This window comes from Akebia trifoliata, chromosome 8, assembly GCF_017979445.1.
Source record: "Akebia trifoliata isolate Shusen 1 chromosome 8, ASM1797944v1, whole genome shotgun sequence".
In the NCBI taxonomy this organism is placed as follows: Eukaryota; Viridiplantae; Streptophyta; class Magnoliopsida; order Ranunculales; family Lardizabalaceae; genus Akebia; species Akebia trifoliata.
In genome coordinates this window covers 4314526-4339922 of record NC_141382.1, presented here as the reverse complement: position 1 = coordinate 4339922, position 25397 = coordinate 4314526, and the positions used below count along the sequence as shown (strand labels likewise).

The 25397-nt window shown below is 34.1% G+C and overlaps 3 protein-coding genes across 3 annotated transcripts; all 3 read right to left on the bottom strand.

Moving 5' to 3' along the window:
* Nucleotides 1-2989: 2989 nt before the first annotated feature.
* LOC147395587 (basic leucine zipper 2-like) lies at nt 2990-8102 on the bottom strand. Its single transcript, XM_086449851.1, has 5 exons — nt 8012-8102; nt 5105-5382; nt 4881-4971; nt 4640-4766; nt 2990-3188 (listed from the first exon to the last, which is right to left on the bottom strand). The coding sequence occupies exons 2-5, from the start codon at nt 5359-5361 to the stop codon at nt 3031-3033; spliced, it is 633 nt and encodes a 210-aa protein (XP_086305977.1). The 5' UTR covers nt 5362-5382; nt 8012-8102; the 3' UTR covers nt 2990-3030.
* Nucleotides 8103-12862: 4760 nt separating this feature from the next.
* LOC147395586 (protein NRT1/ PTR FAMILY 5.5-like) lies at nt 12863-13711 on the bottom strand. The gene has a single exon (XM_086452800.1). The coding sequence runs from the start codon at nt 13709-13711 to the stop codon at nt 12863-12865; it is 849 nt and encodes a 282-aa protein (XP_086308926.1).
* An 8640-nt stretch (nt 13712-22351) lies between these two features.
* LOC147395585 (protein NRT1/ PTR FAMILY 5.6-like) lies at nt 22352-25186 on the bottom strand. The gene is made up of 4 exons (XM_086452411.1): nt 24658-25186; nt 24224-24441; nt 23611-24137; nt 22352-23267 (listed from the first exon to the last, which is right to left on the bottom strand). Exons 1-4 carry the CDS (start codon nt 24752-24754, stop codon nt 22388-22390), a joined length of 1722 nt encoding a protein of 573 aa, XP_086308537.1. The 5' UTR covers nt 24755-25186; the 3' UTR covers nt 22352-22387.
* Nucleotides 25187-25397: the final 211 nt, after the last annotated feature.

Genomic DNA, 25397 nt, shown 5'->3' with positions numbered 1-25397 from the left:
TTTTCATAAATATTAAAAAAATTGATTGATTCATTAATTTTGGTACAATACCTAAATGTTTTGGTAATTTTCTTTTAAAAAAAGTGTTCATTAAAAAAATACATCGTATAATGGTTTTTAGGAAAGTAGACAACTAACTTTAAATGGTATTATTATTATATAAGGTGACTAGGGTGTTAACGTCGTAATTATACATCTTGAATGAGAGATTTTCTCCTTCTTAATTAATGGGTTTTTTAACGCCACACGTTAAAGTTCATTAAATACACTTGAAAATTTGATTTTTTGTGTTGTAGATACCCTAAAAATAATTAATTATATTTTTTTTCAAAAATACCCCTAAATACTTATTCCCAAGGTGTATGCCCTAAGGGCACACATTAACAAAACCCTTAATTAATTAGTTAAACTAGATGCAAAGAAGAATATGCACATATTGCATAATGGCCAGTCCCCATTGAATGAGAGGTGTCCTTGGAAAAGTGCTTAAAATGGACCATTGTAACGGTGTAATGACTTAGAGCTGTTATCGTTGTAGCTGTAATGTATAAACGTTGTGATATATATAGGATCAGGATCCGCAGACATAAAACTACTTATAAAGCTATAATGTGTTTTGTCTTATACGGACAAAAAGATTTGGAATAGACTAATTTTTAGTGAGGATGATCTTTATGGTGAGACGATCATTCTTGCAAAAAATTAGTCCATTCCAAAATTTTTAACCTCATCAAAAGTGATTTACTAAAAATGAATGTCCATAATTCTTCAACTGGTAAATATGGGATTAGAAATTTCAAAATAGACTGATTTTTAGTGAATGATCTCCTCACCATAGAGATCATCTTCACAAAATCCTCATAAGAGATCAGCCCACTTCGAACGTTATAGTTATATATATAATATTAAATGCATTTGGTCAAAGTATCTTCCAAATGAATTTTAAATTGTATACGACGCAGAATAAACGCTGTCCATGGATTAATTATGAGTGAGATGGAAAACTACATACAAGTGAGAGAGCTGACAGATAATTTGGACTCTTCTTGAGAGGAGTCTGACTTTGAAGCAGTTAGGTCTCTTTCAAAATTTTGAAGACACCCTCCTTACAAGACATGTGGAATTTTTAATTTATTAATATCTTTATGAAAATGCCACATGTAATCTTGGAGAGGGTTTGAAGCGGGCTTCAAGTGTTTTCCTCTTGAGAGGGTATTTTAACCATTTCAATCTCACTTATTTATAAATAACATAGGAGGACAATAAAACAAAACGAATTTCATTAACCCTAACCATTACCTTCTCAACCACATGAGTAACACTTCCGTACTCTTTCTCATCAATTTTCTCCCTTACAAATCTCCATTCTTTCCAAAGAACAAAAATCATAAACGCGAAAAAAAGAAGAAGAGAAGAGAACATAATTTTTTTTTTCTTTATTAGATTTATCGTAAAAATCGTGGACTACATCCCCGGATTCATAGTGAGTCAATCCAGTAATATTCGATCTCAATTCCAAATATTTCCATTTACAAATCTCTGATTATAAAGCTCGGACTTCATGTCACCTTTTTTACCCATCTGGTTTTACCATTTTACAACCCCTCTTCTACTCCAACCCTCTCCCCCAGCTATCTTCCTTTCCTTCATTAGTGCCTAGAGTCCCTTCTGAAAAAAAAAAAAAAAAAAAAAAAAAATTCTAACACGGTAAAAAAATAAATTCCCAAATCTTCCTATTACATTCTAATGAGGAGTCCAAATCCAATTAAAACAAGAACTCTCCAAGTGAATCATATTTTTAACAAAATGGGAAAGTAAATTTTCGCCCACCACAGTTATTTATAAAAAATAAATGAATAATGATATTTATGTTTGGTAACTAATTAAAAAAAAAAATATTCAAATTAGTATAATTACATATTTGTCTGTAATCTAATTTTTCTTGCTCCTCCAAATCTCTAGCATTGTGTGAAGTTCATTTCCTTTAGGAACACTTTCATTTCGTTCAATTCATCAATATTTTGTTGATCAACTTGTGTATTTTGTTTCCCCAATTCCATGTTTACAATGTTCATTCGAGAGATGTAGTTTGGATTTCGATCTCCCAGTTGATCAATATTTTGTTGATCAACTTGTGTATTTTATTCTCCAATTCCATGTTTACAATGTTCATTCGAGAAATGTAGTTTCGATTTCGATCTCCTTCATATTTGCTTCAATATTTGGAGGTTCAGAAGTTGACTTAATCTTCCCTTAGGCTTCCTCACCATCATGATCAGTCGATTTCATGTTTCGCCTACTACTATTTAGCTTGCCTTCTCCACCACTCCAGCAAACGATTTGATCTTCCTTACTAAGTTGTTCTATTTTCCATCTTCAATTAGAAGATAAAGTAATCAAGATACTCTAAATCTAACTCTCTACATATGATAGGGTTAGGAGTTTCATAATGATCTTATATTTTATAGGACGATTCATCCCTCCATGGAAATCATTCGTAATAAAAAGTAAGTTGTTTAACCAACCTGCATGTGGCCCACATCTTTTTTTGGCTAATAAGCAAGAAAGATTTGTATTAGTTTCGTAAAAGACAATATAATTTCACAGAAGTACCCCTAACTTTACAAGCTAAAAATACAAAAAAATTGGAAGATCAAATGGATTCATCACTGACGGTTGAAGACCATTGATCTACTGCCCTATAGATATGAATTTTATTTTGTCTAAAATATATTTGACAAAAAGAATAGTTTCAATCTATTTACCATGCATTTTTCCATTTTAATTATCACCTTCAAAACATCATAGAAAAATTATTATTTTTACTGTAGAAGGAGAATTTTCATGTTCAATAAAAGCAAGGAAAATTGTTTATTATCAAGTTCAAGGTGTCTCAAATACCCAAAATAAACAAACAAACAAAAAAGTTTTAGCTGCACCAACATAGCAACTAAACAATTATTGAATAAGCTATCCTGACTTCCTATTCCATAGACCCGAAGCTACGGAATAATTCAAACTAGCAGTCAATCACATAAAGAAGTTTGAAGAGTTCATGTTGATGTTTGGTTGTTGAACGCTTCCAAATCCATCCATCCATTCTTTATTGATTTGTGGTTGTTGGAGTTCTTGAGTCAATTGGAGATGGATCAGTCTTTGTTGCTCCTCCTTCAGCAGTTCAATTTGAGCTACATCAACCCATCAAACTATTTTAGTTTCACTAAACTATTGTAAATAATCATATGGGCTATTCACCACTTATGTTCATTGAGAAAGAAATATCATACAATTAGTGTTGGATGACTAAAATGGATACTTTTTTGAGTATTAAGTGATTCGACATAGAACAATCAAATTAAAGAGAAAATTTCAGGAAACAAACATAATATTAACTAAGTTTTATAGATCTAAATATTTCAAGAAAGAACATGTTAGATGACCATTAATTTGAAAAAGGTTAAGATGGATAACTAGAACTACTAAAAATGGTAAAAATAATAAATTTTATCATCGACAAAATGTATGAATAGTCCAATAGGTGTTAATATAACAGAACATCGATAAAAAGAACTATGACATACACTACAAATGGCCTATGATTACCACAGTAACAAATAGCACTTTGGCAAAAGTGAAATGGTCATCTGCAACATATAGTACAGATTTTGAAATTCTTTATGTCTACATTTGACATTGTTAGGAATTTCGTAATGGACATAACTTTTTATGATTATTCATCTCTGCATGGAAATAATCATAACGAACATGGAGTCCTTTCATTGATTACCCTGCAAATAGTTCGCATCCTTTTTTTTTTTTTTTTTTCCTTTTAAGCAAGAAAGATTTGTATTACATATACTTAGAGAAATTCCCCGTACTTTACAAGCTCAAAATAAAAAAATTGGAAGATCCATAAGATCTCTCATATAACACCAAGAAATAATTTACAGTAATAAAATGTCAATTTTTTTTTTTTAATTTGCTAAGTAAGCAAAGCATATGTTAGAGAAAAAATTAGAAAGGGCAGGAGACCAAGCCTATCTCCCATTAAACAACTTTTTACAATCAAATTAGGGAGGGACTCAAGGCTAATAAATCAAATGTCAATTTAGCTATATATACAAGCAATCTATTACACACATATATATATAGGGTTCCGTTCAACAACAAACATTTTGGCAAAACATTTTTCAAAACATGGGTTAGAGGTTTTGGAATGGGCTGATTTTTGGTGAGGATGATCCCTACGGTGAGGAGATCATCCTCACCAAAAATCAGCCCATTCCAAAACTTCTAGCCCCAGTTTACAAGTTGAAAAATCGTGGACCGTCCATATTTTGTAAACTATTTTTGATGGGGTTAGAAGTTTTGGAACATTTCCCTATATATATATATATATATATATATATATATGTTAACAGAGTGTATGATGTATTTTCTTCCAAACGCCGAATGAAACAAAGTCATCTCTTATAAACATTTGTATCCCTCCACCCTCTAAATACAATTACCTTACTTGCTTAGCAAAAGAAAATATAGTGATTAGTCATTTAAAGACGAACCAATCATATAGCCAAAAAAGGAAAAAAATATGTCATTTAACAATAATAGAGAAAAATAAGGGAGAGCAAATGTTTACCATCCCTTGATGCTGCATCATTCATGAGTTGGGCTAGCCTTTCCTTAAATGTGCGGTTCTCCATCTCTAATAACATTCTTCTGTTGTTGTAGTGAGTAAATTGTGAATGGAGCAAATTTACCTCTGCCTGTGTATATTAGATTAATTAAGAAAATGGAGGAATAACTATGTTTAAGTTTTTTCCATTATTAGGGAATAATATAAGCAACCATAGAAAATCAAAAGACATAAAAGAAATTACCTGTAATGTCTTTGCACTTCTTTCCAATTCAGCGGTTCGTTCTAGCCTTTTGAGTCGTGACTTTTGTGCGGAAAGTCGGTTTGAAATGATACTTCAAGCAAATGCATATAAAAAATTAATAGTTTTTTCATTTAAATATGTAGAAATTAACCATTAATTAGGAAAAAAAACCTTAACATCATTTTTATGAAAAAAATATCAAGTTTATAGAAAGGTGTGTTCACCGTTTCAGCCTTGGGTCCATGTCGGGTTCTAGCTTATGACCCCCCTTGGTCTTTGTGTCATTCTCTTTACTAGTTTCAATGGAAGAGGCCTGAACAATAGCTTTTCCATTATCTGAATTTGGTTTCATATCGGACGTTGGAGAAATGTTCTCTGTTGCTTGAGTGCCAAGTGACACATCCATTGAGGTGGACCCATCTAGTTCCTTTCCATGGTTGGGTTCGAATGCCAATTCCATCATTTTATTAGTGTCTTCCATTATCTCTTAACAATTTCACACCTGCACACAAAGTAATAAAAGTGAAAAAAATACACCAAGGAAATCATAACAATTGCAATATCATCGCAAGGTCCGCGCCATCATTAGACAATGGTCCTCAAGATATATATATATATAATGTGAAGAATCTTGATGAACATCAATATACTACAGAGACAGTGACATAGGATAGGTCACAAAAGACTTCATCCGCTTGTAATATCTTTATAAATAGATGGAAGGAGAGGGAGAGGGAGAGGGAGAGGAAGAGAAAATATTTTATGCAAAGTAAAATTTTAAATTTCAATTCACTTCAAGTAACATATTTTTGTAGACCAGGGACCTAGGATAGGTAATATCAACTACATGATCAACTTTAGTGTTGGCACGGAGTAAGTCTATTTTTAATGAGATCAATAATTTTGGTGAGGGTGATTTTTATTATTATATTATTAATTATATTAATATATTGATATATTTTTAAATAAGGAAAATTGGAAAGAGAAACAAATATAAATTTTCATTGGAGCTGATATTTGATCTTTAACATCTTCGACGTTGGGCTCAAAATCTTGAATGACTTGGTACTGATAAGTTGTGGAAATGTTTAAATTGAGATGGATAATTAATAAGAAGAATAGGGTTAAAATCAGAGCTGGGTATATTCGCTCCAGTAATGGCCCAAAGAGAGATACAATTTTAAAATGAGTCCTGATAAAATGACTCACCAAGTGGTATACTCAATCGACTCATTGATGTGGATAAGTTAGAAACTGTAGATCTTTCTGCCTTGGGATACATGGCTCCCTTGGGATACACTTTTTATGGGGAAGTGCAATCGTGTATACTGAGGCGTACAGATCTACGGTTCCAAACTTTACATGTCAGTGAGTCGATTGGGTATGCTACTTGGTGAGTCCTTTTATCACGACTCTTTTAAAATTTCTATTTAAATACTTTTTTTTCCCCTAAGTTAGCAAAGTTGTATTAATTGTAAAAGATGTACAACAATGACCAACGACACCTAATGGTATAGATGTCCTTCTCAATGACAAAGAGGAACATGGCCACTAGTAGGACTATCAATAGATTGGATCAGACCCAAAATTCAATCTGTTCTGATAACTTTGGGTTTGGATTCCGATAAGGATTCGATCTCATATCTTATTGGTTCGGATCTCAATCAACCATGTCCCGATCCAATAATATGATAGAAAGTATATAAATTATATTATATACTGGTTGAGAAGAATGAAGTTTTATTTAGAATTTGTACATAAATTTGGGCTTGGCTTGATCCATGCCCGATCCGATTGTTAATGGATCGGATTTGGATCTCAATATTGAGTTCCGATAAAAAACTAGATCCAATAAAGGTTAGATTTGATACCTATTGGATTAGTTCTGGATCTGATACCCCTATATGATCAGTTCCAGATCCAATCCTTATTGGATTGGAGATCGGTACCAAATCAACCCTGATCCGATCCATTGACAACCCTAGCCACTAGGGGTTCATAGGCTCTTTTTTGATATGTATCCTTCGGACCATAGTTTTAAAACTCGAAAACTTGATTCAAATGTCCATTGAGTCACCAAAAACTCACGAGTCAACTCAAATAATTCAAATAAGAATACATTGAAAAAAATATTTTAAAAATAAATTTTAATATTTAAAAAAAAAAATTATTCATGTTCTCCACAAAATATTATACATTGCCAAACTACTCAGTGGATATTTGGGATGGCTCAGCCGAAAGACTCGAAGGTTTTTTTTTTGTGCCGGCTCCATCAAGATTTGGGGTCGTCACCTTGAAATAGTTGACTTAGTCTAGTTTCGAGTCGAATCAATGAGTTTTAACCAATGGCTTTGCTTGGTCGGAGAATAATTAGGGTTTCCATCAATGGAAAGGCTAGGCTACTATTTTCTTCATGCCATAATAGAGATAAGTGGTATCATGCATGGATTTCATTACGATTGAACACAGTAAATCTACTTCAAGCTTATATATTTGATTAACAAAAAAAAAGAGAGTAGATTTTCCATTGTTGTGGTATCAAGTAAGTAATAATGGAAGAAAAGAGTAGTTGGTTTGCCAGGACCCTTACTCTTTCTTCGAGTTCAGTTATTTTCCCTAAAAATACAAAAAAAAAAAAAAAAAAAAAACTGAGAAATTATATCAAGACCCACTATCTGCAATAACCCTAAGCCCCAATTTTCATTGAAGAAAGCCCATTACTCAATGTTTGAGCAAGGATTCATATCGAACGGTAGGGATGGGTTCTCTTAGGATTGATCATCAGATGACAAGGAGTACTATTTCCATCCGACGGCTACAAACCCTTGTTGTTAATTCTGAAAAAATATAAGAAGAAGACACAAAGAGAAGAACTTTGTCTCTCATTTTTTTATATTATTAATGATTACAGAGCCTTACAAGGCTATTTATAAAACTAAAGATAAATTGGTAAAGCAGAAAGAACTACTTTTAACTAACTACAACTAACTGAACCTAATTTTTTACAAGAAAACAACAGCAGTAAAACAGTAGGAAGGTTCTAGAAATATAGATATTAACAAATTCCACTGCCTCTAGTGGGACCAGTGGGTTTAACCATCAAGCTATAAAGATATACATGGTGTGCTCACCTTTTTGGATCAATCTCACTGAGCCAAATAATCGATCTTGTGCTTTAGCTAGCTTGAGAGATATCAATTTTTTTTTTCCAAGACTCACTCCTACAAGGAAGAGAAAACAAACGAAAGAACACATGAGTAAGGAAAATATATTACTGTAGTGTACTAGCAGCATCACCCCGATATGCAAACCCTTTGATGATCCTCAATATTTCAAAATCGAGGAACATCAATGGTCAATATTGTTGCTACAGTATGGGGGATAAAAATACCTACATTTACTCACCATTAAAATGAAAAAAGAAAATAAAACGAGAGAGAGAGAGAGAGAGAGAGAGAGAGGGGTCCCAGACGCTTGTCTCAGTGGTTTAAATAGAGAAAAAATATCTAAAGTTGCCTCTTTCAGACAATATGAGATACCTCCGTCAGATTGAGTTCAAAAATCATTAGTCGACGCAATATTATGGTTTTTAGGGCTTACGTCATATCTGGTATTATATGTCCTCGGGAAGAGAGAAATGCAAAATTCGGGTGATTTATACATACCCCCTCAACGTTTTAGTAAATAGTAGAGATACCTTCCGTGTTTACAAACTGATGACTTGTCCCCTTGACTTAGGTCTTCTATGGGAAATTAATTTAAAATGGCCTAAATATCCTCATATTCAAACTCTTATCAGTCCTCTTCAACCCTTCTTCAATCTCAAGATTCATCACCTTGAAGATACCTCAACAACAAGATGGATTTTTTTGGAATATGCTTTTAGTAGTGAAAAACTTGAGGACATAAAAGATTCTATCTTCTTCAAACCTTAAGAACAATATGAGATTTTTGAAGAAGTAGATGGATAAAGTTTTGGGTAGAAAGATCAAGGGTTTTCTACGAGGCTTTGAGAACAATGGATTGAATAGGTCAAAATAGTTTACTTTATCTATTTATTTATTTTAGCTATGCTGGTAAAAATAGTTCATACTTTAGGCTAGAGGTGTAATCTTGAAAATGATAGATTTCTGAAGAGAAAATCAAGGGTTCTTCGGCTAGAGGTGGCAAATGAGGGCATTTAGGGTATTTTCGGTTGTCTCTCTAAGAAGACCTAGGTCAAGGGAACATGTCATCATTTTGAAAACCCATAGGGACATTTTCTAATATTGACCAAAAAGTGGAGGGACATTACAAAATCACCATGAGTTGGAAATGATGGTTAAGATAAGATTCAAACACCTGGCTGTGTAATTAACATTTTCCGAATAAAACAAACAATAAGTATAACAGCTGCAAACAGGTAGGCCGCCTAAGATTAAGCTAAATACCGAAAATATCCATTGGGTTTTTTGCTTAATATAGTATTTTTAGAGGATAGTTTAGTCATTATAGATTAAAAGCCTTGTTATTCCTTTTATACCTCGTAGATCTTATCTTAAGCCGGAGTGTTTCCTAATATGCTAGGATTTGCTAATTAAAACACTCTCAATAATCGAGAAAATCAAAGCTGTCATGTAAGGTGGGCCAATGTGTGAAGATACCTCAGTTTAAGAAAGGTAGCCCAAACCAGTAATAGGGAACAAATCTTTCCATGTTGAGCGATTTTGATGCATGGTTATGCTTGTATGATGGAGTAAAAATTTTAACCATCAATTGTTTATCGATCAAACAAAGTAGATGTCATGATTTGTAGTGATGAGATATCGCAACATATCATGGTCATTGGCTTTGTAACGAGTTTAAGTTATTTCCATCACTACAAAAATAACGATTTTCATTGACTTTGTAACGAGTTTAAATTATTTGAACCGTGGCTTGAAAGCATTTATTTTGTAGTGTACATTGACTTAGATAAAAAAACCCAATGATCCGAAGTATAAATCAACAAGAACACGAGAATCTTACAAGACACAAGATATACGTGGTTCGTCAAAGCATCGACTTACGTCCATGGGAGAAAACGACGATTTCACTATGATAACCAAAAAAGAATTAAGTTATAATTTCTCTCTGCTTCTCGTATATATCTCTCTCACCCCTTTAAGGGTTCATCTCTTACCCTTTATATACTTAGGGTTATAAAGAGATTAAACTAGTCGGATCCAAATCAAATGGGCCCAATATTTTTTTCGGGGGCTTCGCCCCCGGACCCTCGATAATGATGGAGAAACCCCACACATTATCAATTAAACGGAGTCGTTAACAGATCATCAAAAGATTCTGGTTGAAACCACGACAACTCTCCATATACAAGAATATAAGACATAACCTAACAAATCTCCAACTTAGCTTCAATTCCCAAAAAGAAATCTTTTTCGCCTTGTCCCACTAGGGCCTCAAGAACTGCAAACACTTATCAAGTTCAAGCTGTCCTTAAACTTAATATTTGAGATGACCTTAGTTATTAAATCTGCTAGATTCTTCGTTGTATCAATCTTTTTCACTACAATAACACCCTGAGCAATCACATCTCGGATGAAGTGCAATCTAATATCAATATGCTTGGTCTTCTCATGATACATCTGTTTTTTTGTTAGATGTATGATACTTTGACTTTCACAAAATATCGTAGTAACACCTTGTTCCAAATCCAAATTAGTAACCAAGCCCTGCAATCATATTACTTCTTTTACTGCTTCTGTAGTTGCCATATACTTAGCTTGGTAGACAATCCGATTGTTAACTGCAAAGTTGCATTCCAACTGATGGTACTACTACAAAAAGTGAAAATGTAACCCGTTAAAGATTTTCTCTTATCTAGATTACCAACATAATCAGAATCGACATACCCAATAACACTCTCAGAAGATAAGACATGCTCTCCGACTTTGTTTCAATGCCTCGAGTGCAATTATGAAGTCCTTATTGAATAAGAATATTCCTCATCTTCTTTTGTCACAATGTAAAGTTTGATTTTTCATCAAATGGTTTCACCTCAAACTTCAACCCACTGAAACTTTTGGTCATCGTTGTACCATTTTTTGTCATTTCAAACATCCTAGATAATGTAGGCTTTGATACCACTTGTTGTGTTAATGAACACCCATGTGAAGCTAATTAAGTAATTTAGTTGAACACCTTATTACTTATAACACGAGATTTTATGTGGTTCACCTAAAGGCTAAGTCCATGGAGGTATGAGCGTTGGAGTTCGATTTTACTATGAAGAAAATGAAGCAGATCAATACGAGGACTCCCTTTATTACTTAGATTCACTTTCTTGTAGATCTCAATCTTTCCAAAGCTCTCAACCTCTCCTCTCTTAGATTTCTTTCTTTCTTTACACTCTTATCTAGAAAAGACTTAGACTTCTTATAACAAAAGAATAATACCCTTTTTAGAAACACCACATAAATGGGCCACTTACATAAGTTACAAACTCAACTCAAATTACCTTGGACAGACCCAACAATACACACACTTGGATCCGGCCTAATTGATTTTTGAGCCATACTTTAACAGAATGGGAGTTTGAAAATACATTTGGAGTCAAATATGTAAAGGTGCATTCAGACAAATATAATTTTCTATTGTTTTTATGGGCCATAGACTTGGGGCTAGGTTTTATGTAAATTTGGTGGATGGAAGATGTGTGGGCCTTGATATGGGTGTTTTTGAGGGTTTATGAAACTATTTAGGTTGTTAAAAGTGAAGGAGATTGCCATAAGGTAAATTAGGGTTTAGGTTTTGTTCATTGTACAACAAGCACAACTGACCAAGATTAGTGTGGCGGTCACAGTACGTGCCTGTGTCCATAACAAAATTAAGTGCTCAGGAACTGTATGATGATTTGTGCAATAATATTGTTTGGTTGATGAGGTAGAAAGATTTTGCTACTCAAGATACAAATTTGTTGTGGTGATAGTCTAATATTTTATTTGGACCTCTGTCGAATATTTCATTGTTGAATTATTTTTTTTCTAGGGCCCAAAATCGTCAAATTAATGGAAGATGGGAGAAATTCGTCGGTTCTAAGCCGTTGAATTTGGTGAACATCAAAATTTCAAAGACCCTGGACCATCAAAATTCTATTTCTAAAATTCTTGGGCCAAGCCTGTCGAATTTTCCAGTTTTCTCATTATGATACTTAGGATCAAGTCCAACGAGGATATACAACATAAACACTTTGTCGGGTATCTTGTGATCAGCAGCATCAAGGTGATCAACTATGATCTTAATCTTATGATGATAATCAGAGATAGGGAGAGATACTTTACGAATTGCTTGGAATTGTAGACGAAGTAATATCAACCAAGTCCGAGATTGAGACGAGAACTGTTTCTCAAGAACTGTCCAAACATCTTTGGAAGTTGTATCAGGCCAACGATTTTGGTGTGGATGCTCTCTGTCAGAGACAAGATAAGCATGGTTTAATTTGGCTTGTTTGGAAGTGACATCGGGAAAAAATTTGGGTGGACAAGGCAAAGAGACATCGATATAACCTATGAGGTCATATTCTCGAAGAAGAGGTAAGAACTGTGATTTGTACAGTATGTAGTTGTGTTGATCAAGTTTAATAGTTTGGAAATGTTGGAAGTTGGGAGTGTTGGGTGTGATGTTTGCATTGTCATTGAGGAAGTGTGGAGATCAGCCATGAAAGGATTGAAAAGAAATGTGAGTTTTTCTACTGCTGTGATACCATAAAACAGCTTAAATATTGAAAAAGTTTCCCCACACAAATCGGTGAGGTTCTGTGTTGTATTTTGTATATAATAGCAGTCACGGAAGTTACGGGGAAAAACAACGATGCGAGGAAATAGTTAAGATGATCCTCCAATACATTGGTTGCTCCTTAAAAGTTCAAACAAAACCTTTTACAAAAATGAAAATATATATAACAACAAAAATGATTTTACTGCATAGTTCTATCAAAATTTCCTTCAAGCTGTAGCATCAGCAATGATCTCTACCAGTTGCTGTTCTATTACTGGTTCATTGGATGTGTATGTCGTTGAGATATATTGATGGATTAACCAGTTGACAAAACTTAATATAGTTAACATCCTATAATATTTATCCAATCGACTGTCATTTAGGGTGTCAGCAAACCAGCTTCTTGAGGTATACACACAAAATACACTAAGTAGGCTTCCAATTCCGACTATACAGTCGTTGAATGGTGGCCCGTAGTCCCTCATTGATTCAGGTGCTTGATCATAGAAGAAATCCTCCAGGCCAGGTTCTGCAAGCCCTTCCATCGCCCCTAGTAACACAAACTGGGGAACTAGCCATAACATGCTCATGGCATTTATAAGCTCTTCAGGAGGCTTGCCTGTAGAAATAAGTTTCGTAACAATGTTCAGCCTTTGTGCCTCCACCCTCCAAGCAATTGTACAACAAAATATCGATAAGAGCATACCGAACCTCATTCTAACTTTGGCTGCATATTTTTCCTTTGATGGAGATAATCTTCTGGATGGTAGCGTATATAAATTGGAGATCACTAAATTTGAGAAGAACTTAATCACAAAGAGGGAGATTAGTGGAACTTTTATATTGTTGATAGTCCAAGGATTCATAATGCTTCCTTGCTCAATAAAGAAGGTGATCCCTGTAGACTTCACCAAACCATAAGCGAGGAAGGTTCCCCACAGTCGATACATTTGTAATAGATGTATAGTTTCTTTCACTTCCGTAATTGTACAAAGCCTCCAATTTTGTTGCTGTTCTTGTAGAGATTGAGAGGATGATTCAATGATGGCAGCTTTGTGTAACCAGGTGCAATCCATCAAAATTACATTTTAGAGAGAATTAAAATAAGAGATCGATGGATTTAAAGAGATAAGAAGAATTTTACACTTAACCTGATACGATCGGTTTGTTGCAACCTTAATTCATTTCCAAAATTATCTTTTTCGTATAACTGACAAGGGTAATCAGGATGTCTCTTCCATGTAGCGGCCCAAATAACTCGACAAACATTAGTGAGTGGACTCCCACTAGGTCTATTGTAGGAATAGTAAGGAGAACCGCACAACAATGTAAAATAAGCTACCCCTATAGCTATTGCTGAAATTTTGTATGAAGTTGCCCAACTAATATCAGCATTCATAGAGAGCCAGAACGTGCCGATCACGAGGCCAACAAACCCTTAGATCCACCACCAAACATTTATGTGAGCATTGACTCGACTCTCATCTTTATTCTTCACCTTGAATTGATCAGCCAAAAATGCTTTCAATGTGGGTTCGCTATTTGATCTGCCTAACGCTATTAAGACCAGTCCCGCGTAGAAGAGATACTCCCCAGCAATCATACGTGGATGCCTCCCTAAAATGTATAAAAGGATTAATCCCTGTGATAATATTAGATGCCTTAGAAAGTTCGATACATTTCAAACAAGAAAAAAAAAGTAGAAATTATATGTTTTAAGAAATTGAAAGAACTTACAATAATGTAAGCAAGAGCACAGATGATAACCATGGTGAAACGACCAAGGTAAGAATCTGCAATGTGAGCAACAAGAACTGCCATTATCGTAGTTACTCCCTCTTTCACATTCAAAATTGCTGCAGCTTTTAGTAATGTTTCTCCCCAGAAATCGATGAAGTATGTTATCAAGAGGTATACCACACCATACTCCACTAAGCTATAGCTGAAAATCATACCTACAATTGAAATGCATTAAAAATAATTAGACGACACCCAAACTGGTATGCATGACAATTCCACTAAGTCGATATTTTAAAAGCAACAAATCGGTTGTAGTATGCCCTTTGTATTGGAAATTAAAGTTTTAAAACTCAACAAGTTGACTCAAGTCAGATCTTCATTGAGTGATGTAAACTCCGCTTCCATCTGTAACATTGGTGGACCTTGCTTGAAGAACCTAGTTATAGGAGATGGAGGCGAAGTAGTTAGGGGTTCCGATATGGAAGTTTATTGCTAGCTTTCAGTTTTCTCTTTGGTAAAACTTCAAAGAATGAGGTGGAGTTTAGATTATTAGCTTAAGGTCGTAAGCTTGTTGGTGTAAATGGATAAAATAGTCATTGAATCAGATTCTTTGCTATTTTGTAAGACGCTAGTAGGGGGAATTTTCCTTGGATGTGGATCCTTGGATGAATAAAATTAACTAAGGATACTCTAAAAGATAAATTTGGTTCATAGGGAACAATTTTGGGATGGCAAATAGTAGTATATGCATTTGACTGCAATGGATTTTAGAAGAAAGAATAATCAGATCTTCAATTCTGAATTTGATTTATTTTGGAGAATGATCATGTTCATTCAGAGAGAAAAGGGTCTGCTCAACTTCAGAATTCGATTTTGTAATTAATATAATGGGTATACTGTTGTGTGTGAGATGTCTTGTATACTATTTTTAGGGGTTTCTATTTTGGGGAAGATAAACGTGTTTTAGCAGCCCCGGCTTTTTAAATAGAGATCTCTAGGACTGTAAAACTTAAGAGAAAATAGTGATTGTTCTTGTTTTGATCCATGGACGTAGACACACTGTCGAACCATCTAAATTAGGTGGCAACTCCCAATTCTCAAAAATTTCCTAATTTTCCTGTCAGATACCTTTTTTATTATTTAGTAAAAAGTGTCGAGGTATTTTAAAAGACTTTGGGTTATCTCAAGGGGTTGATGATTTTTTAGAGGCATTTGGCTAAAAAGATCAGTATTTAGTGTTTTGTCGAGGCCCTTAGGAGGATGGACGAATTTCTAAGCCTGGAGAAGTTTTTCTAAGCTTTGTACATGTCTTGTGATTTTGGAGCCTTAGTAATGATTTTTGAAGCGATTTTATCTTTTGATTGGGTCTTGAGGTACTTGGAATTGGCCTATAAAAGGTATCGATGCCCAAGGGTGTAATTAAGTTTGGGGCTAGGGTTTAGGCTTTAGAAAAGATTTGTGCCTTTGATTTTGAGTTCGAGATTGAATAAGGTTTAAATCAAGCCCTTGGATTCAATCTAATGTCTATTTTACCCAATTCAGAAAAGGTCTATACGTTTGATATATTAGGGGTGAGATATGATTAAGATTAACTTTGAACCATGAATGTGTTGTGTATGTGAACATCCTTGTGAAGCTCACTTAGTAATTTGGTCAAACACCTATAATATTAAGATTGACTTTGAACCATGAATGTGTTGTGTATGTGAACACCCTTGTGAAACTCACTTAGTAATTTGGTCAAACACCTATTGAGTACTTAACCAAACACCTTACATGCTACACCTTCCAAGAATTTGTTTGATAATGGAAATAAAGGGTAACCCAACTAATAGTAGCAAATGCGAAGATAAATAACCACACAGAGAAAAGAGTAAGAACACAATACACACAACACAAGATTTTACGTGATTCACCCAAAGACTACGTTCACGGAAGTATGAACGTAGGAGCTTGATTTCATTATAAAAAAAATGGGACAAATCGATATGAAGACTCCCTTTTATCACTTAGATTTATCTTTTTTTAGATCTCAATCTTCTCAAACCTCTCATCTCTTGGGTTTTTTTTTTTTCTCTACACTATTCTCTAGAAAAGATTTGGACTTGACGTTAGACTTCTTACAAAAAAAAAAACAAAACCCTTTTTAGAAGCACTACCTAAGTGAGTCACTTACATAAGTACCAAGTTCAACCCAAATTACCTTGGATCGACCTAACAATATACACACTTGAACTGGGCCTAATTGATTTTTAAGCCATAATTCAACAGTAAATCCTCTTGTTCTGTGCGATTTTTTTCATTTTTTTTTTCACATTACCCCTTCTTTTCATGTTATATTTTTTTGTTCATTAATATTTATCTAGCTTAATTAGCAAAAAAAATCTCTAATGAAATTGTCGATATCATAGAAGGTTGGAAAAAGCAATTATATCAAGCCGATTACCTGTTATGATAAGGCCAGCTTTGTAGGAACCTACATAGTACCTGATCCAGCTTTTGATGGTGTAACCAAGCTCATGAATGCTCACTATGGTCATTGTCAAGTAATTTTTTTAAAAAAGAATTGCTACTTCAAACCTGTAAGTTTTTCTTTCCTGTAACTTTAAAATAGAAAGAAGTTCAACATCTTAAGACCTCGGAACAAATGATCAAAGATACAATTTGATAAGGGACGCATGAAAAAGAAATCCTACTCTAATTATAGAATCAGAATTCTTTCAATTCATTGAAGGTTACTGATACATGGTACGTTAGTACTTATTATGCAAACATATAATCAGTGATCTTTAAATATTATTTGAGGATTGATTAATGAGTTACAAAAGTCATAAAATTCGTAAAAATCACATTTTCTTCTTTTCAAACTTAAAATTCGTGAACTATTCAGAATAGTTCAATAATCCAGAGAATAATACTTTCATTGAAAAAACCGAATTAAATGGGAGATTGCGAACAAGGGTTCAGGGATGTTCATTTTCAAATTTGTTATCTGAATCCTTACAAGTTCGAGGTGTTAGTTTTTATTTTCGACACTGAGTTAACCTGGCAGTGCATAGAGAACCGTTGATTTTTAACTCATATTTCAAGAAAATGAATCTATGGTTATCTGTGCACTCTAAGTAAACTCAGTGGTGGACCCAGTGTGCCATGCAGGCAGTGTAGAACGACTCTATTTTTTATTTTCAAGTGTCGATCTCAAACATAAAAATCAAACTGATACTAATTAAACCTATCTTACTCTCTAACATTTATTAAAATCAGAATTCCAAAAAAGTTTTATATACCTGTAATAAATTGAACTAGCTTAGCATTAGATCCAGTTAGATATGATGGTGCGGATTGGCTGATTGTCTTGTTTTCTTCTTTGATACCTCTTTCCCGGGAAAAAAAGTAAATAAAAATAAAATGAGATTATAATGAAATAAATCAAGAACAAGTTTTGAATGAAACTTGTTGGGAGAACTTGAAATCCTTTTAATACGAGAGAAGAGAGGTATTGTGATCATCTCATACCGTGTCCTCCTACAAAGCGCGTTTCCCATTTTTTTTTTTTTGGTCTTGTATCCATCGTTCTCTATCAAGGTCGTGGTTCTTGGAAACTTCAAGAGTCGAACCCAACAACAAGACAAACCTGTAGATCCAACGCAACTAATAATAATAATATAATTAATAAAATAAAATTAAAAATTATGTGCATTTGGTATTCTCTTATCAGTTTTTTCCATTTCATTCTCTTCCCAGGAGGAGGAGAGAGATTTGTTGTAGTCCCTATAATTTATGTGTTTTCAAAAATTAAATAAATTTCTTAAATTAAAAATATTTTAAATAATTTTATTTGGAGTCAGGATAGCCTAACTAACTTAGCAAGATTTCAAATCTTACTAAGGGTCATTGGGCCCACATGATTTACCTTGATCCATGGTTATGAAAATGGACGGCGGTATACTCCCAAATTTCAACTTGTCTTTTAATTTTTTTTTTCCAAGTTCTTAAAAAGGTATTTTAGAAAGACCCACCTGTTAAATGGGTGATATTAGGTTTACCCGTTGCAAAATACAAGATTAGGTTTATCTAGTTTCTTCTCTGCTACACACTAACATATCATTGAATTTCGACTAATGATAAAATGACGCATTAAAATGTATGTGATTTATATGCGGCTGACATGGCAAGTGCACAATACCATAGATCTTTTTTCCTCGTGCATCCCAAAGAAAAAGATCTATGGTTTTGTGCATTTGCCACATCAGCCGCGTACAAACTGCACATGTTTTAGCTGATCCCTTTATCACGACTCTTGAATTTTTAGGGTGGAAAAAGCTTATAGCGCCCCCACCGATTGAAAATGTTTTGTCTAACCTATGTAACAATGAAATGTTGGAAAAGAATATATTAAGTGTGGAAAACAAAAGAAAAAACACCTTCCTCACTGAGTAAGGAAAGTTTCCTGATAGTACCACTCGTGGCATTAAAAAATAGGAAGCAGATCTTCTGTAGCACATGGTTCGTGTAGCACCCTATAGCATAGATCCAACGGAGGAGAGAGATCTATCTTGATAAAGAAATTAACATCTCAACTTCTTGTGATCATGATTTAAAAAATAAATAAATCAAAAAACAGTTTATTTCCTTCAGATCCATGCCTTTGAAAGCGAAAGATTATTGAACATCCAATATTTTAAGTGTGGATTCTAAGTGTATAGCTGATGTGGTGCTCTCTCATCCCTTGGATCTAAGCTATAGGGTGCTCGTGCGCTACAGAGGATCTGCTTCCTAAAAAACACGACATGCAAGAATGATGCACAAAATAAAATTTTAAGAACATTTTCAAAATCATGGATTTAAGTCTGAAATGTCTGGATTTTTACCATGAAATCTAGGGGTTTGTGGTGTTAAATTGTTAATGTGACAATCTATGCAGGCCCAATGGCATGATCCTTTTTAAGATTTTGAAATCTTACTTCAGTCTGGCCTGACTCAAAACAGACTTTTATTAGTGATTAATTATATAATTAATATTTTTTAGAGACAATTTTTGTTTTTTTTGGGATCTGTAGCATCTCAACCATTGGATAGAGATCCTCAACATAGGTTGAGTGGTCTTAGTAAATTAGGCAATCAATTACATATTAGGGAAAATTACTTAAAAGACTCCGATAGTGTGATTTCTTTCTAAATAATCCATAAGTTTTGGGTGTTAGCTTGTGATGCAGGAGGATCCGAATCAGATGATGATGATGCTGAGTTGTCAGATGACACATTGCAGGCTCTAAGATACCTTGAGTTGGCAGATCAGCGCAAAGATGGCAAGTAGTCGTGATCTTTGCCTAAATTAGGACGTGATTCTAAATCCAATTTAGGCTAGATTTCTGGCAGATTATTTCTTTATTTATGTATTTCATTTTGGCATGACTAGGAGGATTTTTTTTTTCTAATTTTGGTAAGATTCTGATAATAACGATTTGTCAGCTGTATAGTTCGTCTTGTGGGGTGATTTTGGCAGGATTTAGATTGCAGAATTTGAATGGAACATCAGAGGTGTTTCTCTGTGTTTTTTTGGTGATCCTATTGTGTTTCTTTTTCTGTGAATTTCCTGTTGAAACTAGCCTACAGAATAATCGCTATTCTGCACGGCATCAGCTTGATAGTCCATTTGATAAAGTTTTCTTTTTTTATGAAGGACAAAATTCTAAGAACGTTAAAAAAAGAATTTGAAAAAAAGCTATTAATTTTCACAGTTGAATTTAATTTTAAATTTGGGAGTTCGATATCCATCCATTTTGAAAATCTACTATCAAGATCAAAAAGATTTTTTTTTCTTTTAATGATTTATGTAGAATCTGAGTTTTTACATGCAATATAGACACAAAGTGAAAAAAGCCCAAATTTGACGGATCAAGGGGTCAAATTTTTCATTGTCAAATTTATTTTTTAGACGGGTTGAAACTGTCAAATTAATGAAGGATGAGAGAAATTCAACAACTTTAAGCCATCAAATCTGGGAACTTCAAGAATTTCGATTGTCCTAGACCGTCAAAATTCAGTTTCTAAAATTCGTGGGCCTTGACCCGTCAATTTTTTCTGTTGAATTGTCCAATTTTCACGTAGTGAGAATTCAGTGTTGTTAGATTGCTAATTTGATTATCCATGTGGGCCCAATGACCCTTAGTAAGATTTGAAATCTTACTAATTTAGTCATGGAAGCATGATTCATAAAGTAAGGTTTGTGCAGATAACAAACTTGTTAAAGAAGGGGAGTTTTGTAATAAAATTGCAACAGATAGGTCTGTCTGATAAATCTCTCAATAATATATTCTCAAGTCAAGATTCTTGTACGTTTACCACTTTACCTTAACTCGCAAAATGTTTAATCATTTATACTCCTTGGTACTTCGTATGTATAATGTTGTAAAATATAAAATTTTACTGTATTGTGTTTTGTGAATGCTAAGAAGTAGCTCTCAAAATTTCAAACAAAAGTTAGCTATTTCGAAATATATGCGTGAAGCTGATGAGCCAATGGCATGATCATTCTAGGTGTATTGAAAAACACAAAAATAAAATACTTAAACTGCTCCAAAATTTTCTCTTTACTAACCAATCATTCTCCCTCGTTTAATATTCATGATGTCATGCCATTGACTCATCACTTTGGCACATAAATATCTAAACAAGATATCTATGTTTCAAAAATTCCCACTGAATAGTAGTTGATAGATAATACAGAAAATCATAAATAATTCTTTTTTGATAAACTATTTTTATATACAAAAGTATCTTTCATAGACATATATACGCTAACCTATTACCTATAAGTGGAACTATTGATTCTTTGTCTGTCATTGCATGCAATTTCAATCACAAATAGTTGTAAGTTGTTAAAATGACCGATAATGGAATATTTAATAGAGAAAAATTATTTATGCAGTACAATATTCACTAATTCAATAACATCAATATTGTACATGAGAGCTTAGACGCATAGCTCAGTGGTTTGACACATTGCAAAGCAACTTTGAGGTCGTGGGTTTGATTGTACATGAGATGCATTATATCAATGTCATGCTGTATCTCATCACATATATTAAAGATCTAGATTTGAATCATATCATCATACAAGAATTCTCAATAAAATTAATTTTTAGACCTCTCTACAAAAAGTTTTTTTGATTTATTTAATTCAGCAAAAGAATAAATCGTGAATAATTTGATAAAGGTTAAAAAATCGAGAATTTTTACAAGAAGCAGAATTGGACAAAAGTTTTAATTATTTTTGTATCATTCAAAAAATTCCGATATAATTGTTGAATTATTCCAAGAATTACTAACCATGCTCTGGGCCAATTGAGCCACATTTAATTCTAACAACCAGATTTAGTCAAAAACCAGTTAACTACTAATAAGAAATTGCACACCACAAAACAGAAATATAATTCTATATAGATATGGGCTACTAATAAGCAGAAATACAAGCAAAGTTGGGGATTGTTCGAAGACCAATCGACCCCAAACCAAAACAGGAGCTAAATCTCTACCTAAGACTAAAAATCTTTACAAAATAATAGAGACAAATGGGCTAAAGGTGATGTCCGCGCTCTAAATTGTCTTTCCCTTCATTGTTGTTTCGATTCACTACCCCCTGCCCGTCATCAAATACAAATTGGATCTAAGTAGAAACACTGAAAGCTCACTATAACCAACACCCGATGTAACTAAAAAGTAGGCGCTTCCATTTGCCTCTCTTGAATAAAATTCGAAGGAGCAACATCTGAAAGCCAACAGAATCTCATGGATTAGAACTAACACTGTCCTTGAGCCTACCATGGTGTCATAACGGCATTGAAATATTAAACCATAGAACATTCAAGCTACCATAACAGGTGCTGATGGTGCTTAAAACTTTAACCCGAATATTTTTCAAGCTAGCATGAAATAATAAAATGTTAAAAAAAAAAAAAAAAAAAAAAAAATGTGTAACACAAGAAGAACAAATATGTTGCATAATTCTACTAAAACTGCTTTCCAAGATTCAATATTGTATCATTACCTATGATCTCTTCGAGTGCTGCCTCTTCTATTGTTGGTTGCTCCTCTTCTACTGCTGGTCCAGGGTGCTTGTATGTAGGCGAGATTTTGAGGTACAATAACAAGTTGAGAAAGCTTAATATAGTTAACATCATGTAGTAATTATCCAATCGACTCTGATTTAACGTGTCACCGAACCAGCTTCTTGATCCATACACACAAATCACACTAAGGAAGTTTCCGAATCCGAGCACACAATCACTGATTGCAGGCCCGTAGTTCTTCATTGATTTTGGTGCTATATAATAGAAGAAATTATGTATGCCATCTTCAGCAAGCCCATCCATTGCACCTAGCATGAAATATTGGGGAACTAACCAGAATATACTCATGGGTACAAACACATCAGGATTGTCTACTAAATCGTATGTTTTAACAAGGCCCAGCCTTCGCACTTCCACCCGCCAAGCAATCATGCAACAAATTATTGAGGAGAGCATTCCAAGCCCCACTCTAACTTTTGTTTTCATGTGTTTTTGGTGTGAGCCCGATAGTTTTCTTGAAAGTCGGTCATAGATATTGGAGACTCCTATCATCGACAAGAACATAATCAGCATGAAGCCGCTAAGTGGGAACTTTATATTTCCCATAGAAGGATTCAGAAATGATGCTTGCTCAATAAAGAAGGTGTTCCCTGTAGACTTCACCAAACTATAAACTAAAAGGGTTGACCACATTGGATACATTCCCAATAGAAGCTTAGTTTCTTCCACTTGTGTAACTGTACATAGCCTCCATTTTTTCTCCTGTTCTTCTTCTGTATAGTGAGAGGATGCATCTATGATTGCAGCTTTGTCTAGCCATCTGCATTCCATCAAAATTACTTTTCTGAGATAGAGAGAGCATAGAGTTCTGAGAATAGATCATCGTTACTACTACAAAAAATACTTTAGACATCACATATTTTTAAATAGACATCGATTTTTGAAAAAAAAAATGACATTTAAATTTTCACAGTTGAAGGGATCGTGTCAGAATGTGCAGGACTTCAGAAATCAGTTTTTGAAAAATCGATGTCTAAAATCCCCCTTTTATGAACACTTTTTCATCGGAAGAATAAACATCACTCTTATGGATATCATTTAAAAAGTGATATCTATAATCTTTTTTGTACAAGCTAGTGAGATAATGGTATGTTACACTAAACCTGAAGTGATGGGTTCGTGGAAGCCTCAATACATTTCCATCTTTCTCAAAGAAATGGCTAGAGTCGAGTGGGTAATCAAGACGGCATTTCAATGTTGCTGCCACGAAGACAGGAAAAACAACAGTGAATGGACTCCCAGTTGGTTTGCGGCAGTTGTAATAAGGAAAACCACAGAAGCATACAAAACAAGATATCCCCGTGGTTAATGCTGAGATTTTATAGATATTTGCCCAAGTCATATTAGACATAGAGATGCAGAAGGTGCCGATGATGATGCCTAGGAAAGAGAAACAGCCCCACCAAACTTTTGCCCGGAACTCTGCTCGACTCTCATTATTATTATCCTCATTATTCTCCATCTCATTAACATTATCATCCTTGAATTCAAATTGGTCAGCGAAAAATGCTTTAAATGTGGGTTTGCGATTTGCTCCACCTTGTGCAATTAAGACCAACCCCATGAACAGGAGCAATTTCTTCGCTTTTCTATGCCGATTTAACTCTAGGATGTATAATAGAATAATTCCCTGTGTATCATTATATGCCTTAGAATTGTTTACTCACTTGAGTTTTGGTAAACTTAAAAAGGAAAATAAGAAGTGAAAGAACTTACAATGCAATAGGAGACAGTAGAGAATATAACCATGGCGAAACGGCCTACATAAGCATCTGCAATGTGAGCATTGAGCATCATCATCATAGCAGTTAACCCCTCGTTTATGTTCGTTAGTTTTACAGCTTTTGGCAGTGTAGCTTCCAAGATGTCCGCGAAGTATGTTATAATGATAAACACAAAACCATACTCCACTAGGCTGTAACTGAATACTAAACCTACAGTAGAGATGCAATACCAATAATTAAACCACTCTTCAAACCAGCCACATTAATTGTAGTTTCTCCCTTGAACAAATTATAGATTGTGCTCTCTTTGGGTTCCAATTTAAGTTGTTAGAACTCAAAAACACGATTCAAATGCTCAGGTATCATAGTAGGTAAAAAATAAAAAAATAAAAAAAAATAAAAATGCCAAGGTACTGTCCCAATTACCCATCATGAAAATGGCAGCCTTGCAGAAACCTACATAGGATTCAAACCATTTCCTAACGTTGTGGCCAAATTTTGGGACTGAATTATCTGTGTCCATTGTCAACTCTCTGTGAATTAGGTTGCTTTTCGCAAACCTATAATTGTCCTTTCTGTTTTAATTGGAGGAACAAAACCTGCAAATTTAAAAGAGAATGGAGTGTTATCAAAAGAAGCAGGGAAGTGATGTTGCAAAAAATGTGAATTTGGAAACCACACTCGAGAAGTGTTGTGTATGCAGAAACATGAGATGAGTAATGGAGGTGAAAGTGGATTCACCAGGGTTTGAACCTTGGTCACTCATGGGATCAACTCTCTTCAAACCTTCACCACCTAGCTAATTGGCACCTTCACTAAAATGCCTTAGCATTTATGATGTAAAAGATAAGTATTTGTTATATAAATCAAGGTCAAATGAATTAGCGTGCTGCGATTCACTAATAAAATGACATTAAAATACATGATCATATATATAATGGGTAATATTCCATCACATTCACTTTCCAATAATACCCCTACACACCTTGTCTTTTAGTAACAAAAACAAGGATATAATGGTCTTTTATATATTAAATAGTTGTTTATATAAATGCCTTTAACAAACAAGTTATTTACATCCAAAAACTAAAAGAGCTAGGATCTAGAATGATATCCTGTTTCTATAGCATAGAAGCGACGTCTACGTGGTGTGTTTGAGTAGTAGT